At 48.8% G+C, this 15,740-nt stretch overlaps 1 protein-coding gene across 5 annotated transcripts in view; it reads right to left on the reverse strand.

The window, feature by feature from the left end:
- The window catches only part of TARBP1 (tRNA guanosine 2 -O-methyltransferase TARBP1), a 62,336-nt gene that overhangs the window by 24,549 nt on the left and 22,047 nt on the right, over nt 1–15,740 (reverse strand). For 4 of the 5 annotated variants that reach the window (XR_005065186.1, XM_037037344.1, XM_037037347.1 and 1 more), the window contains exons 11-19: nt 14,272–14,371; nt 13,138–13,310; nt 8,662–8,759; nt 6,159–6,320; nt 4,047–4,234; nt 3,375–3,636; nt 3,084–3,272; nt 1,932–2,122; nt 1,679–1,750 (exon numbers count right to left, since the gene is read on the reverse strand). Coding sequence is in view for 4 of the 5 variants with exons in the window: in XM_037037344.1 (XP_036893239.1) it covers nt 1,679–1,750; nt 1,932–2,122; nt 3,084–3,272; nt 3,375–3,636; nt 4,047–4,234; nt 6,159–6,320; nt 8,662–8,759; nt 13,138–13,310; nt 14,272–14,371 (1,435 nt within the window). In the remaining variant the exon portion in view is untranslated. The remainder of the gene's footprint in view (nt 1–1,678; nt 1,751–1,931; nt 2,123–3,083; nt 3,273–3,374; nt 3,637–4,046; nt 4,235–6,158; nt 6,321–8,661; nt 8,760–13,137; nt 13,311–14,271; nt 14,372–15,740) is intronic. The other variant, XM_037037345.1, reaches the window with a different exon arrangement.

Raw genomic sequence — 15,740 nt, forward strand, 5'->3', positions numbered from 1 at the left:
CACCTCAAACACCCCAATGGCTGCACTACAAATGCACATCCTCTATGGAGAGCATGTTCATGAAACACTGTGTGCTGTCAGCATCCCAGTGTTTTCAGTATGCAAATGTGGAAAGATAAAGTAAGTGAACCTCCAAAGGTCACTGTAACTGTTATAATGTAAGCAAATCATTTTACTTTAACAAAAAACACTTACCTAGTAGAAATCAAAGTTATTTTGGAAGCATCAACTAAAAAATTTTTGCTTTTGTTGCTACACTAAACTGGTAAAGAAAAAAAGATCAATTAAAAAAATTAACAGTGAAAATATATTTTTTATTTTTATTTATTTTTAGAGAGAGAGGAAGGGAGGAGGAGAGAGAGAAAAAGAAACATCAGTGTGCAAGAGAAACATTGATCAGTTGCTGCTCACACACCCCCAAATGGGGACCTGGCCTGCAATCCAGGCATGTGCCCTGACTAGGAATCGAACCAGTGACCTTTTGGTTCACAGGTCAACATTCAATCCACTGAGCCACACCAGCCAGGGGGGAAAATGTGTATTTTTAATGAAGGACGGAAGATAAAACATGGCTATGGCACTTAGGATAATAAACTCTGTGGTAACTGTACACAACTATCATTTGTTGTCCTAAACTGTAAAATCAAAGTGAATAATATAACACCATCTTCTTTATAAACACCTAGATACACAGATTTTTTAAAATTATTTATTTATTTCTTTTTAGAGAGAGGGGAAGGGAGGGAGAAAGTGGGGGAGAGAAATATCAGTCAGTTGTTTCTTGTACAAGTTCCAACTAAGGACCAAACCCACAACTGAGGCACATGCCCAGACTGGGAATCAAACCCGTGACCTTTCACTTTGTGGGACAACGCCCAAGAAACTGAGCCACACGGGTCAGGGCTCTACACCCAGATTTTTTGAAAATTACGTTAAGAAAATAAAACTTGCCCTGCTGGGTGGCTCAGTTCATTGGAGCATCTTCCATATACCAAGAGGTTACGGGTTCGATCCCCAGTCAAGGCACATACCTACTTGTGGGTTCAATCCCTGACCATATACGGGAGGCAGCTGATCAATGCTTCTCTCTCTCTCTCTCTCCCCCTCTCTCTCTCTCTCTCTCTCACTCCCTTCCTCATTCTTTAAAATCAATGGGTGCATCCTTGGGTGAAGATTAAAAAATAATAATAAAAGTTTTTAAAAAGCTACTTTGACGAGCTCCAAAAGCATTAATTTAGGGATTAGATGAATAGTCTTATTCCAGAAATCAAAATTTTAGGGCTTGTTCCAAGAGTGATTTTATTTTTGTGTAACTGTATTGACCTGTTATATGGTGACTTTTAGCCAAAAAAACAGAATAAAATACATGTGCTGATAATCGCCCTCCAAGCCAAACAAAGAGGAACAGGTATTTTTATGTTCCCCGTACTCCTTTCCTTGTTTATGCTGGGCTCTGCACTCTAAATTTTTTAAAGTTTATCAAATCTTAGTAAATAGAGACAGATGTGAAGAAAATATTTTAGTGGAATATAATTCCTAACATACTTTTGAAGGCTCGTTCAGTGTCTTGTTAATAAAAAACATCTATTAAGTTTAACAAATACAGAAGGGTTTTCATGCGATGAGAAATTCTGAATGTCCCACTCTGACAAGACGTGGAAACGCCCGTAGTACTCACTTTTCAATGACATCATTTGCTGCACAATCGTGTCCCAGATTTTCTATAAAGGTCTGGACATCCTGAATGAGTCTGTCCATAAAAACATTTGACAAAAACAACAGGTTTTAGACAGAAACATACATTAAGACCCCAAACTTAAAGTTAACTAGTACTTTCTATTCTGCTCACTGAAAGCCCCAAAAGAAAAACAATTCTACCCACGTAGATATTCAACATAAGCGAGGACAGGCTGGAGTAACAGCGCCTTTACCTCTGATCGCGCCTGAACACGGTCCCAAATACACAAGCCTCAAGGACCAGTTCGCTGTAGTGTTTAGCAGTGGACAGAGACCCAGGGGACACATTTGAAGCAGGAACCACCCACGACAGGCAGCAGTGAGTTATCAGTGTGTTGAAGACTCCGGTTTTTATAGCAGACATCTCAATCATCTTGTACATAATCTGGAAGAAAAAAATGGTCATTGTACCCTTTTAACTGAGTTAGTTTTTTCCAAAAAAACTTACTGTTGAAAAAAACAGTAAGGAATGCCCCTTAGGTAAAGGCATTCCATCATGCGGTGTTCCCCACTATGGGGATCGGCAGTTATCGGCACAAATGCCTCCGGAAACCAGAAGGGCCCCAGGATCAGGCTCCACGCACAGAAACATGTCTCATTCAAGGAAAGCAATGGCACCAATGCAAGGACAAAAGGCACTGGGTGTCTACACTCAGTGTCCAGAGGGCGTAAGAGATGCCGTGGACTGGAGAGGAGGTGTGGACTGGTGCACAGGCTGCCCCTACTCGACGCCAGGGGACTGCGGTCATGCAGGAATGACCGGGGCTGCCAGTCCATCCCATTTTCCAAGATTTTCATGCAACCAATTCTGAAAAGCTGGCAACTCATTCCAGATGTTAAACATGGTATGAACCAAATAACACATGTGGGGCTGATGTGGTTCATGGGCCACTGTCTCACCTACTCTTTGCCAGCTAAGATTTCCTCATTCTTACTCATGACATTGAAGAAGGTTCAAATGTTAACTGACTGAATAAATTACCACAAATCTAATACGCAGTTACAAACATAACTCTTCCTCATGTGCTATGAGGCCCCACAAATTAAAAAGAAAGCCACTTTTTAAATTAAATGTATTGGGTGGCATTGGTTAACAAAATCACATAGGTTTCAAGTGTGCTGTTAATTGAAAGCAGTGGAATTCACAGAAACAGAAAGGAGAATGGTTATGGGGGAGGGAAGGCGGGGAGAGGTTAATGGATACAGTGTTTCAGCTCTGCAAGATGAAAAGTTCTGGAGATCCCACAACAATGCAAATAGACTTAACCTTCCTCAACAGACTTAAGTATAGTAAAGATGGTAAGTTTTACGTTGTGTGTTTTTTACCCCAATTAAAAAAATCTTACCTCTTTTATTTTGAAATATGCCTGGCCCTTGACTTTTGCAGCGATGGTAAGAACTTTGGCATCAAAAACAAACTGAACAAAAGCTTTTAAATTAGACCAGAATATCAGCTGAGTGTTGCTTAAAGAACACAGAACCTTCCATGCCATGTTGAAAGCCTCTATGCAGATCGATTCGGAGGAGGCCAGAAGCTGGTAGAAAAAAGAGAGAGAGATACACGACCACCATTTAATTTCAGAAACTGACTTCCCCGCTACGGTTATTCCTTAACTCACGGCTCACTGGGGTTTTACCTGGGGAACCAAAAGCCTCATGCAGTGGAACACGGGGAGGACCTGGTCGGAAGGAAGAACGGTGAGGGCGTCCAGTGCGGACCGCAGGGTCCTCTCGGGCACCTGGACAGCAGGCAGGACGGGCTCCGGGGCTCCACCCTCTGCAGGCGGCAGGAGGGTGTGGTACTTGTTCAACAGAAAGGAGATGCAGACCCACTGGTCATGAACATACTGTGCGGCTATTCTCCCCCATCCTCGGGAAGACGAGGATTCTTCAGACTCGCTGAAACAAAAAGAAAGTCACTGCCCAGGCTTCCTCGGTCTGTCTCCAGTTCGTCTGCATGTACCCACTACCCTTTCATGGGGACAAGGGAACCATCAACTGTTAAATACCCCGTCTACCAGAGCACATGGACACCACATGAACTGCGATTTTTTCTGACTGCCCTGAAAGTGGGTACTTTCACTCACTACACGATTCACTCAGAACTGAATGCAGAAAGTTCATGGGTTTCCAATAGGGAGACGAATAATGCGGTAGCACGAGATCACCCTGAATGGAGCCTCCCCCCAGATTTCCACAACCCTGTCCTCCGAGGTACACAGTCACCTCGACTGGAACAAGGATGGATTCCCAGTGTGAGGAGTAGAGATGCCTCCCAGGGGCACACTGCACTCCCAGACGGGACACACCTGCTCTGCTCCTCTGGGCACGGCTTCTGCAGCGTCTGATTGAGCGGAAGGGAGGCCAGGAACCTCTCCATGGGCCCAGCATCTGGCGAGTCCGGCTGCAGCTCCGGCTTCTGGTCCATGGCCTTGCACACTGTGGCCAAGGCCGCCATACTGACCACCCTCTGAACCTGCCTCTCCAGCGTTGGCTCCTGAGGAGGGAACACAGCACCGTATTCACCAGGAGCCGGTCTCAACAGGCCAGGACCCGAGCCCTCCATGCCCTCCCTTCTCTCCTCCTGCTCCTGAACAGCAGAGGGAACGAGGGAAATCCAGTGCGCCCCATGGGGTCTAACGCTCCTCTTCAGACTGGTGAATGAACGAATCCATGGCGGCAGCAAACGCCCAGCAGGGCAGAGGAGACGGATCTCCTCGCCTGGCAGGTGGGTGCCCAGAGCAGCACAGGACAGACCCCCTCCTGTCTGACAGTCAGGACTCTCCGCCTCTTCCTACTCAACTACCCACCTGGACCCAACAGCCCCATGGTGGGTCTTACTGTCACTGTTTGGCCGAAGTACATTTTTAAAAGGGCTCTGGGCACATGTGTATGTAACCCCTTCAATGAGCTGCATGCTGCTTTAGAAGTGGCACGGCATGGCTGTCAAGGGCTGGTCTCAAGAACCAGACGGCCGAGGTCTGGCTCCTGCTCTGCACTTAGGACCAGCGTGACTGCGGACGCGCTTTCACACAGTGTGTTCCCCGTGAAGTGCAGCAGCACAGAACCACTGCCACGGCCAGTGTGGAGACTAAGTAACGGGGTGTTTCACGCCGAGCACCTGGGGTCCTACATGGAGGAGCACGAAGGGGGAAACCAGGACGGCCTGGCACCCTGCTTGGAGAAAGTCGGCCATCTGCAACCACGAGGCAGGAGCGCAGGCACCCAGACCACAGCAGCCCTCCCCGATACCGCCAGCAGTGACCTGTGCCAGAAGGAACTGCCGACCGCTGATCCCACGCGTTCCCTCACCCCCTGGAACACCTCGTGCATCTGTACGACCTCTACACGGCAACGCTGCCGACACACGGAATACAATTTACTGCTACTTTTACGCAAGCGCACCTTCAAAATTACTGCGCGTGGCTCACGATTTTGGCCTTTCACGTCTCTAATGGGCTAATTTGTGCTAGTCAGGATGTTATCATTTTCAGGGCAGTTCTTGAAAACTTTCAATTAGGTGATTAAAGCAATCATGTAGTTTCATTATTTTCATTAGCAGCCCAGAGTAAACTATGATTCAGGCGAACTTCAGTCAGCACTTACCCTGTGTTCAATAAAAACAGCTCACATTCACTGAGGACTTTCTACATCCCAGGCACTGTGCCAACATGTACCAGCTGGCTCGAATTCTCACCTCAGCCTTATAACCCTCAGCTGCGATTGTGGTGCATGAGGCGCAGGGATGGTCAGTAATTTCCTCGAGGTCACCGGGCTGGCAAGGATAAAGCGGGGATGCACCCCCAGGACGCCTAAACTCCAAAGCCTGTGCTCACAGCCACTAGGCCTCATTACGTCTCGTTTAAGAAAGGCCTCCTTGCTCTGAAATCTAGTGGAGAAGACACAGATACATAGGCCGCTCCACGAACAAGAGGGTGTAAGTAAATACCATGATGGAGGCGTAAGCAGCAACAGGAAAGTGGAGGAAGGAAAGCACAAGGCACTGACCCAAGAAGGCCTCCGTGCAAACGTGGTCTGAGTTGGGCCCCCCAGCTGCTGGCAGGTGTAGACTGGAGGGAGGGCACTCTCAGGGGAGGGATGGGCAGAGTGGCATGTGCCCGTGGTCTGTGGAACTGCCTGGTGGCCTGGAGGGACGCAGCCCAGAGGAAGGCAGAGGATGACACAGTCAGACCAGGAGACCAAGAGCCAGGTCTGGGGGCTCAGGACACCGGGCCAGTGAGTGTGGATGCATGAAGGGCCCTCACTGGGGCCTGAGCAGGAGGAGCAGACGAGCAAAGGAGACTGTTTTACAAGAGGTTTCAGCAGATACTTTTACACCAAAATATTGTCCGCTAATCAAATACACACTCCACGTCAGCCTCACCCCACAGCACTGCAAACCCGGAATCACAGAGCAATACCTGTCCACTGTCCGTGTCTTGAAGATGCCGGATGCATGCCGTTTTCAAAGGAGAAATCACTCTCCAGATGGGGCTGCCTCTCTTCCAGCCCACCTCCCGATGGAGACCGGTGAGCTCTGTGAAGACCTGCAGGTACAAGTGGCCACGGTCCAGGTCTGAAACCTAAGAGACGATAAGACACTGAACAAGCAGGGTCTGTGAAGCTCACCAGCCACCAGTGTGGACAGGAAATCATTCATTTATGGGCACTAAAACTGCACATTGATGAGAGAAAGACGCATTGCCCACCCCTAAGAAGCCTCTGTCTGCTCCCCACGAGGGCACGTCCTTCCACTGTGTGCCCACAGGGACCTGCCTTCTGCACAGCCACCTCGCCAACCACGAGCGCCTGTCTGGCTCCCACCTGGGCTATGAGACCTGGGAAGTCAGGAACTACATTCCCCCAATTCCTGCCGCCAAGGCTAACATGTCATCAGTAAGGTGATGAGGCTTCCTCTGCTCCGGGCAGACCACCACACTCCCCTCTCTCAGGGAGGATGACCACCCCACTAAGGCTCAGGGAGGCCAAGCAGCTTTACCTGGCATCCCAGAGCCAGCCGGGGGACGGACAGAATCAACCGCAGGTCTCTTCGAGTCCTGGCCACAGGCAGACCTGGGTCCAGGCCAGCTCTCCCACTCAGCAGCTCTGTGACCGACACGGCCACCTGAGCATCTTAGCCCCAGTCCCTCGTCCATACAACGGGGAGGGGCACATCTATCCATCACCGGGTTTTTGAAAGAATTGAAAGTACGCTAAATGGACCGTCATGGAGTAGCTATTAGGCCATAATGATGGCTGCTATGCCAGTCACTACACCCTCGGAGACCATCGATGGCACACAGGAAGCACATACTTCCTTAATACAACCAGTTTTTGCTGAGCAGCCACGTATGCCAGGCACCCTGCCAAGGGCAAGGACGGTGCGGGGTGGGGGTGGGGGTGGCCCCTGAGCTTTGGGCGCCAGCAGCTGGCGGGATGCCAGTGCGCTGACTGAGAGGGGCACCTGGAGAAGCTCCTGGAGGAATGACAGGAGTCCGCTGTGAATACCTAAGTGTGAGAAATTCAACTGGAGTTTTCAATAGCAACAGGCTGAACGGGCATGAAGGTCAGGAGAGGACAGAGGTGGGGACAGTCCCTGGCCAGAGGGAAGCCGGGGCTGCAGATGAGGTCGCAGGGACAGATGGCAGGTGAGAGAGCGCGGGCTGGCAGCGGCCATGGAGACTGAGACAGACGCCCTGTGAACCACGGCCCCTCCGTGGGAGCCGGAGGCGAGGAAAGCGGGCAACGGGGTTTTCGTTACACTCTGAGCTGCCCGCGAATGCGCATTATCGGGGATTCCAACACCTAATGTGCTGAAAAGAGCACAGTACGAGACAACTTCCAGCTACCAAATACTGAGTTTGCTTTTTAAAATCTTTGCTTCCAAAAGATGAGATCACATTACCTTTTCACTTTTGAAGTTATTTTTAGCTTCAGATTCCAAACAAACAGAAACGCTTATGCTATATCACGGGCACATTGGGGTTTGTTTTACTCCCTCTGTATATGTCTAAAAATTTCCATAATTAAAATGTAATACTGATAATGAAGTGACACTGGAGTAAACAAGTTATGATTTTAGTTCAGTTAAAAATAAACATTCGCCACTACAACTTCCGTTTCCTTCAACGCCCCTCACTCAGAGTTGTTCCTTCACCGTTCCTGGCCTTCCTATCATAACATCTCGAGCCTTTCAGTATAAAACTTGTCTTTTTATATGTTCACACATGCTTAGCAGCTACTAAACAGATGCACTTAATTGGGTATTCTGATAAAAGCTGTTAAAATAAGTATATTTTCTAACATTATTGACAGCAATTATAATTGCGTCAACATTTCTCCCTAGGGAATTCAACCAAAAAAGACAATTAAGAATACCATTTCTGTAAGAACTGGCATTTTAAAGATTTTTTTGGAGAAAGGGAAGAACGTAACTTTTTTCATACAGCCCACAACGAACAGATGCTGTGGAGAGCAGAGCCCGAGAGAACAGACACGCCCCCCCAAGCACCCTCGCATCTCCGGCTGCTAGTTCCAACTGAACTGATCTCAGATCCCTTGCAGGGCTCTGCAAATGCAGAGGATGGCGCTGCAAACACCGGCGATGCCGGTCCGCCCACACCTGCTGAGTTCACCGCTAAGCTCAGTGCTGCACGCAGGCCTGGCGCCTGAGCCTCCCCAGACCCCGGTGGAGAGGGGCGGCCCCCACCCCGCAGTGAGGAAGCTAAGACTGCACTTTCCCAACACCATGGTCACCACCCTCAGGGACAGCACTAGAGGCTGCACGGCCTCTACTGCCCGCTTCCCTGGCCGGCTCTCCAGGAACTGCCCATTGCAGTCAGTCCTTCTCCGCTGAACACAGTGCCTGCGCCAGCCTCCCCGAGACAGTGACAGAGGGGCGAGAAGCCCCCCATGAATACTCACGGTGCTCAGTTCACTCATGGCAAGTCTCCTGAGGACAAACTGGGAGATGCTCTCGGCCTCGGCTGCCACAAGGTCCTGGAGGAGTGGAGATACCTCGTCTGTGTGGAGAGAAGTGCAATGGAGCGAGTCAGGGAGCACTTTGGTATGAAGCACACCCGTCTGTCTCGAAAGGCACAGCCACGTGAAGCACACGCTTGGGTCGTGCACCAAAAATGGGTTCCCACGACACAACAGTCGTGAGCACTGTGGGAGGCTGCCCTTCACCTGAGAGCCCCATCATGGGAGCCAGCAGGGTGGGCCGCAGACCAGCCCGCCAGTGTTTGAAGCGCCATTTACAGGCTGGACAGTCAAACGCAGCTGGCAGTGAGACAGCAGTGGCCCTGAGAGCTGGGGGTTCCCTGGTTCCCCTGCAGGCAGGGACCAGGTGATCCTGAAAATGGGGACACAATGGCCAGAGCAGGACAGGCGCACCCCAGGGATGCAGACGGTGAGTTGTCTAGAGGCCTGCGGTGGGAGGCGCACGGGAGACTGGCCCCAGGACCACAGGCTGCCCAGGCAGGGCAGGCAGGGCTTGGGGCAGATGGTGCTGCCAGGGCTTCGAAAACGAGCTGCAAGGAACCCACAGCCACAGATGCTGGGTCGGACCGAGGCCTCACCCAGCCAGGCTGCCCTGGTGCTGAACCCACACCCCAGAGGGTTTATGTAAGACCCAGAGTCTCATCACAGAGTGCTCACGATCCCCAGACACACCTCACACCACACCTGCCGTGCTGGGCGCGGGAAGCGTCGGGGATGCCTGGGCGAGACCACCTATACGCGGCACCTCGGAGGCGCCGTTCATGCCAGGACAACATGACGAAGACTTTAAAGTGGCTATGTATAAAAATGCTTCAACAGTCAGCCAAGCACATTCTTGAAAGAAATCGAAAAATACTAAATTTCAGCAAAGAAATAGAAGTTCAACATGAAAAGCAAGCAGAAATTTTTTAATTGAAAAGTATAATAACTGAAATTTTTAACTCACTCAATGAGATCAACCACAGGAAGGAAACACAAGAGAAAAGTCAGTGAACTTGAAAACAGATCAATGAAATCTGTGATCTGAACAACAGATGAAAAAAGTGATTAACAAATAAGCAGAGCCTCGGAGACCTGCGGGATCATAAAAAAGGTCTCGTGCACATGTCCTAAGAGTCCTGGAGGAGAACAGGCTAGTGCTGAAGAAAATAGCTGGGTAAAAAACTGGCTGAACACTTTCCAAATTCAAGAAGTTCAGGGAACCTAAAAATCAATAAGCACAAAGAAAATCACGCCCTGACACAGTTTAACCAAAGTCCTAAAAACTAAATACAAAGACACACTCTGGGAAACAGAGGAAAACAGCATATGACATCAGGGACGAGACACCACGGGGCCAGAAGCAAACAGAACATCTTTGAACTGCAGAAGAGAAAGATCTAAAAAAATGGCAGTTATCTCCAGTGAAAATATTCTCAGAAATGAAACAAAGACATTCTCAGATGAAGGAAAACTAAGAGAATTCATTGCCAACAACATACCTGTTGTAAGAGAAATGCTACAAGGTGTGTGTTTGTTAGTTTTTAAACAAAATAGATAGGGCATCAGACAAACACAGGAACAGGGAAATGAACAAAGAGCAAAAGACACATCAATAAAGAGGTCAGTGGAACAGGCCCTTCTCCTAAGTTCTTTAAAATCTGTTTAATGGTTGAAAGCAAAACATCTAACACTGCCAGGGAAAGTTTCCAACAAACACAGACATAGACAACTGTAATAGTGGGCGGGGGTAAAGGACCCACATTCACTTCAAGTGGTAAAATGTGAATTCTGCCTGGCCGTGAAAAGTTACATGTGCACATTATAGAGAAAATAAACAGAACACAAAAAATAAGTTGGCCGGCCTAGATCCAAACATATAGTCATTCAATTAAATGCAAATAGTCTACACCCATGAAAGACAGAGACTGTTGGAATGGATGGAAAATCAGCCCTAACTCTATGCCACCTCTAAGAGATGCACTGGAAATAGAATGATCTCAATACAGTAAAAATAAAAGGCCAGAACAAATACACTGTGCAACTTCTAACCAAAGTAGGAGCAGTCATATTACTCTCAGGCCAAGTGCCGTTCAGAGAAAGTAACCAGGGACAAAAAGGGAAGCCCCGTGGTGACAACACGCAGCCCCGCACAGAGACGCCCCTGACAGTGGAAGCCAAACTGGAGACACTGAAGGAGGGAGAGACAAATCCCAAATTACAGCTGGAGATGTGGACATCCCCCACTTCATGCAGAGAGAGAAAACAGGGACTCCGCTGGGTTACACATCAGAAAGCCCATGAAACTCTGGGTACACGCGGCATCTACAGCAGCCCCCACCCAGCCACAGCCGAAGCACACACGTTGTTTTCCAGTTGCACGAAACACGCACCAAGAACCCCCACCCTTGGTCATCACCCCAGCCTCCGTGACTCTTTGAAGACTGAAATTGTGCAACACCTGCTCTCTAACTACAGTGGAATTAACAACCAATAACTGAAAGATAGTTGCCAACTCAACACCTTGCTTAGGGTAACAGCTAAAAGGTATCTCACTTAAACTATCCCAAAACAGAACTTCTCATTTTTTCTCCAAAACCTTCTCTAACTCCGGTCTTCCATCTGGGGTCCCCTTCATGCCCTAAGAGTGAGAACACACCCTGGGGAGACTCGCACACCCCCAGGAGACACACAGATGGGGTCCACGCAGCACTGTGAGCAACACTAACCCACTGAACACCGCCCAGTGTCCTGCAACAGGACAGGGCAGCACTACGCCATCTCCACGCAATGGCGGTTACGCAACAGGAATAACGAGGTCGAAGGCAGAACACGGATGAATCTCAGCAACATGTGAGGTGAAGAAAGTTACAGAATTCTTCCATGAAGTAATGTTTCTATAAAGGTCACATGCAAGAGAACAAGACAACATACTATTGAAAATTATGTATCTGGCAAAACCACTTTTTAAAGAGCATGGAAGTGGGAAAGATAAAAGCCAAAACAAGAAGGCAAGAGCAGCAGACAGAGGAATAACAGGGAACTTCGTTCTCAGGTTGGGCGGTGAGTTCCCAAGTGTCTATTTTGCATCGTAACATATACAACCTGCTGTGAATCAAATGTCAAAGCAGCTTCCAGAAGGCATCACAACCCAGTTCTCTGCCTGAAGTGCTGAGCCTAGGAAAACAGTCACGACAGGGCAAACAGTAGCTCTGACAAACACTATCACAGAGCTCGTGTCCCTTGCCAATTCAGGAGGATGAAAGTAAGAGGGTTTTTAAAGGACAGTCACTGCTGAGCCACTCGTGTAAGGTACCCGGAGGAGTCAAGGCCATGAATACAGGAAGTATTTATGGTGGGGGCCCTGCGCTGGGCAGGAGGAGAAATGGGGAGCTCCTGTTTGACGGCAGTTTCGGTTCTGCAAGGTGACGAGGGTTCTGTGGATGGAGGTTGCAAGGGCAGCAGGGCAGTGTGAGTGTGCTCAAGGCCACGGACCCGCAGGCTTGATGTCAGAGGGCAAGTTTTGTTATGTTTATTTCACCACAAAAAATAATAAACACACACACACACAATGCACATCAAATGAATCCAAATTTAAGCCATTACAGAACTGAAAATCTTGTAAGAAGTCACTATTGTCTGTACAGCATTTGGTTCTGCAACCATTACCAAATATAGCAGAACCTGGAAACTAGCTTTCATAAGCTAGTTTCAAAACTGCTTCATAAGCACATGTTAAAATCCACCCTTAGCAACAGTATCCTCAGGTGTAAACGCATCCCAATGTTCCTCTAGAATTTCTTTAAATTTTAAATGTCTTCAACTCCAAATGAAATGGGCAGGACTGGAATCAAGGTTTCCCCACCCACATGCTCTCCCGTGACATCTGCTGCGTTTTCAGCTGCCGGCTGACTTGCACCTCAGCGCCAGGAGGGAGGGAAGGGCTTGGCGCTTCTACCAGCCACCGCAACACTTTCTACAGGAAGCATCTTCTACTCAGCAGGTGCGCGGAGGTCAGCGTATTTAAAGATAAAATGGCCATCACCCTCATGCTTTAGTTTACTTTCTGCAACAGCCTAGTGGCAATTAGAACTGCATCTCGCTTGAACATACGTGAAACGGTGATCATTTCCAATGGTCTAAAAATCAGTGAGCAAGTACAAATTTTAAAAAGAGTAGCAAATGAAATCACATTCTAAAATCAATAATAACCAACAGATGCAGGCCCTGGACCGTCTGCTCCTTGGGGACAGAACTCTGCTCCTGCCCGGCTGGTGTCCCAGGACCACCAGGGGAGACCAGTGAACACCTGCGGAAAGCATGAGGTGGCCTCTTTATGTTCAAAGGTCGGGAATTTCCTTCCGTTCTAAATGCCAACTGGGTAGCAAGCAAGAGCCCGGAGAAACCATCCCTCCTCACCGTCTTGGGCATGGGGGCCTTTCGGCGCGCAGACATGCAGAAGCGTCACCAGCAGCTGCAGGCACCTGTCGGCTTTCAGCACGGGCATGTAGGCGTTCGTGCCCAGCTTCCCAAGGGCGTCCAGGAGAGGGTCTAAGAACATCCTCAACACATTCTGCGTTCTCCGTTTTTCACTAGACATTAAAAAACACAGCCAAATTAAGCATTTCTAAAATAGAAAGAAATTACTTCCCAACTATAGTTTGTGGGTTGGTTAACTAAGGATCTCAATGAGACAGCGTCACTCTGATGGATGATCCGACCACCCAGCGCCTCACAGGACTAACGTCCCTCCCGACTGCACACCAACCCTCTGGCCTGCACTCTCCCGGGGAGAAGAGCACGTCGCCAGCTGAAAGCACAGGGAAGAAAATGCGCACACAGCTCTGCACACAAGCACAAAGGAAATCCTCTGCCCATTTCATCTGTAAATTAAAATGCTGGGACCCTGCTTCCACAATTCAAAAAAAAAAAAACCAAAACACCAAATACTAGTCAAGGAGATAAGACATGTTAACAAAAGAAATATATAAAGAATTAAGAATTTATAGAAAACTGTTATGCCCAACTTTAGTACTAAAACTGTCCAGAAGAGAGATGTGAGGTTGACCAAATTAACCGCATATCCCGGGAACACATGACCTGAGGAAGCCGCTTTTCAAAACAACTACAATCTGAGAGGACCAATCCACTCTTCACAATCTCAAAATATAAGTGAGACTGTTTTCTCTTTAGTCCCTTTTTTAATTACACCTTTTACAAGGGAATTAAATTCAGTCAATTTCTTCACCTAATCTTATGCTAGGAGCTTACAACCTATTTTTCTAATATTCTTCTATAAAAACCAGTAATTATTGTATAGCTTTTTTAACCATCTCTAATAATTTAACTTACATGTTTCAATTAATAGTAATAAAGGCTATTAGGCCTTGCTGTTAACTTATGGTTAATTAATTGCCAACGCTTGGTCTCTCCTTCAGCACAATACATTGTGGTCAATCCCACGCCAGTAGTGGGAAAGTCTGAACACCCACCACAAATCTGAGCACCCTTTGTTGGGGGGGGACCTTTGTTTCCAGGTGCAGAAACGCTCACCTGTACTGTGTCTTCATTCCTTCCACGTCCACGGCCAGCAAGACCATCAGGGCGACAAGCCTGGCTTCAGCCCAGTCAGGCATCCAGCAGGTCTCTCCTGCTGCGGGAAGGTCAGTCAAGGTTGAGAATTGTGAGTGCAACCCTTCACAGAGGGGGCTTCAGACACAGATGGACGGTTGAAGAAATGCATCTTGTCAATATTGAATTTTTATAGAAATGCAGCTGCGGTGGAACGGCTCATAGCCACACACTTAAAATGACCGCTGGGCTGGGTGTGGTGGCTGCGAAAGAGACAGGTCGGGGAGACAAGCTGTCCCCGACAGAGGAGGGACAGTCATGTCAGCGGCCTGCAGCAGGAGAGTAGGCCCCACTCCAGGAAACGAAAGGTGCCTGTGAGCCTGGGGCCAGGAGGCAGGAATGACCAAGATGAGGTCACAGAGACAGGTGCAATGACAAGGGGGCTCTGTGGGCCTTGGAAAGGATGTCTGTCTCCACCCTACAGGCAAGAGGAAGCCACGAGGACACCGGAGCGGGCAGGCGCACCACGCTCGTGTGCACGTCACAGGTGGCGTGGCTTTTACAACCTGAAGGCCTGTGTCAGGTGAGTCTACCCGTGCCATTTTCCAACAGCGTCTGCTCACTGGGTCTCTCTGCCATGTTTTGGTCATTCTTGCAAAGTTTCCAACTCTTCTGTCACCATCTGTGATGGGGGATCTCTGACATCAGTACTGTAACAACCACACCCACGGAAGGCTGTGTGTCCGACTGCCCCACTGACATCCCCCTTCCCAGGGGCCTCTCCGTTCCCTGGGACACAGCCATTCTGAAATTGGGCCAATTAATAACTCTGCACTGGTCTCTACATGTTCAGGTATAGGAAGGTCCCAAGTCTCTCACGTTAAATCAAAGCTAGCATTGGCCCAGCTGAGTGAGGAAGGCATGTCGAAGCTGCGATGGGCCAAAAGCTAGGCCTCTTGAGCCAAATAATTAGCCAAGCTGTATATGGAAAGGAGAAGGTCTCAAAGGACATTAAAGGTGCCACCCCAGTGAGCACACAAATGACAAAGCACAAGAGCCGTATGGCTGACATGGAGGAAGCCGGCCTCAGCATTCCCGTGAGCCAGAGCCTAACCCAGAGCAAAGCTCAACCCCTCAGTGCTGTGAAGGCTGAAGAGTGAGGCAGCCACAGAAGAGGAGTCTGGAGCTGGCCACGGTGGGTCCAGGGGTTCCAACAAAACAAGCAGTCTCTGGAATAGCAAAGCAAGAGGTGAAGCAGCGAGTGTGGACGCAGAAGCTGCAGCGAGTTCTCCAGAAGACCTAGTAAGATAATCAGTGACAGTGGCTGCACCGAACAACAGATTTTCGATGCAGATGAAACAGCCTTACACTGAGAGAAGACCCCACCCAGGACCTTCACAGCTGGAGAGGAGGAGTCGGTACCAGGCCTCAAAGCTTCAGAGGACAGGCTG

The sequence above is a fragment of the Sturnira hondurensis genome, unplaced genomic scaffold (assembly GCF_014824575.4).
Source record: "Sturnira hondurensis isolate 20B ecotype Veracruz unplaced genomic scaffold, ASM1482457v3 Scaffold0022977, whole genome shotgun sequence".
Taxonomy (NCBI): Eukaryota; Metazoa; Chordata; class Mammalia; order Chiroptera; family Phyllostomidae; genus Sturnira; species Sturnira hondurensis.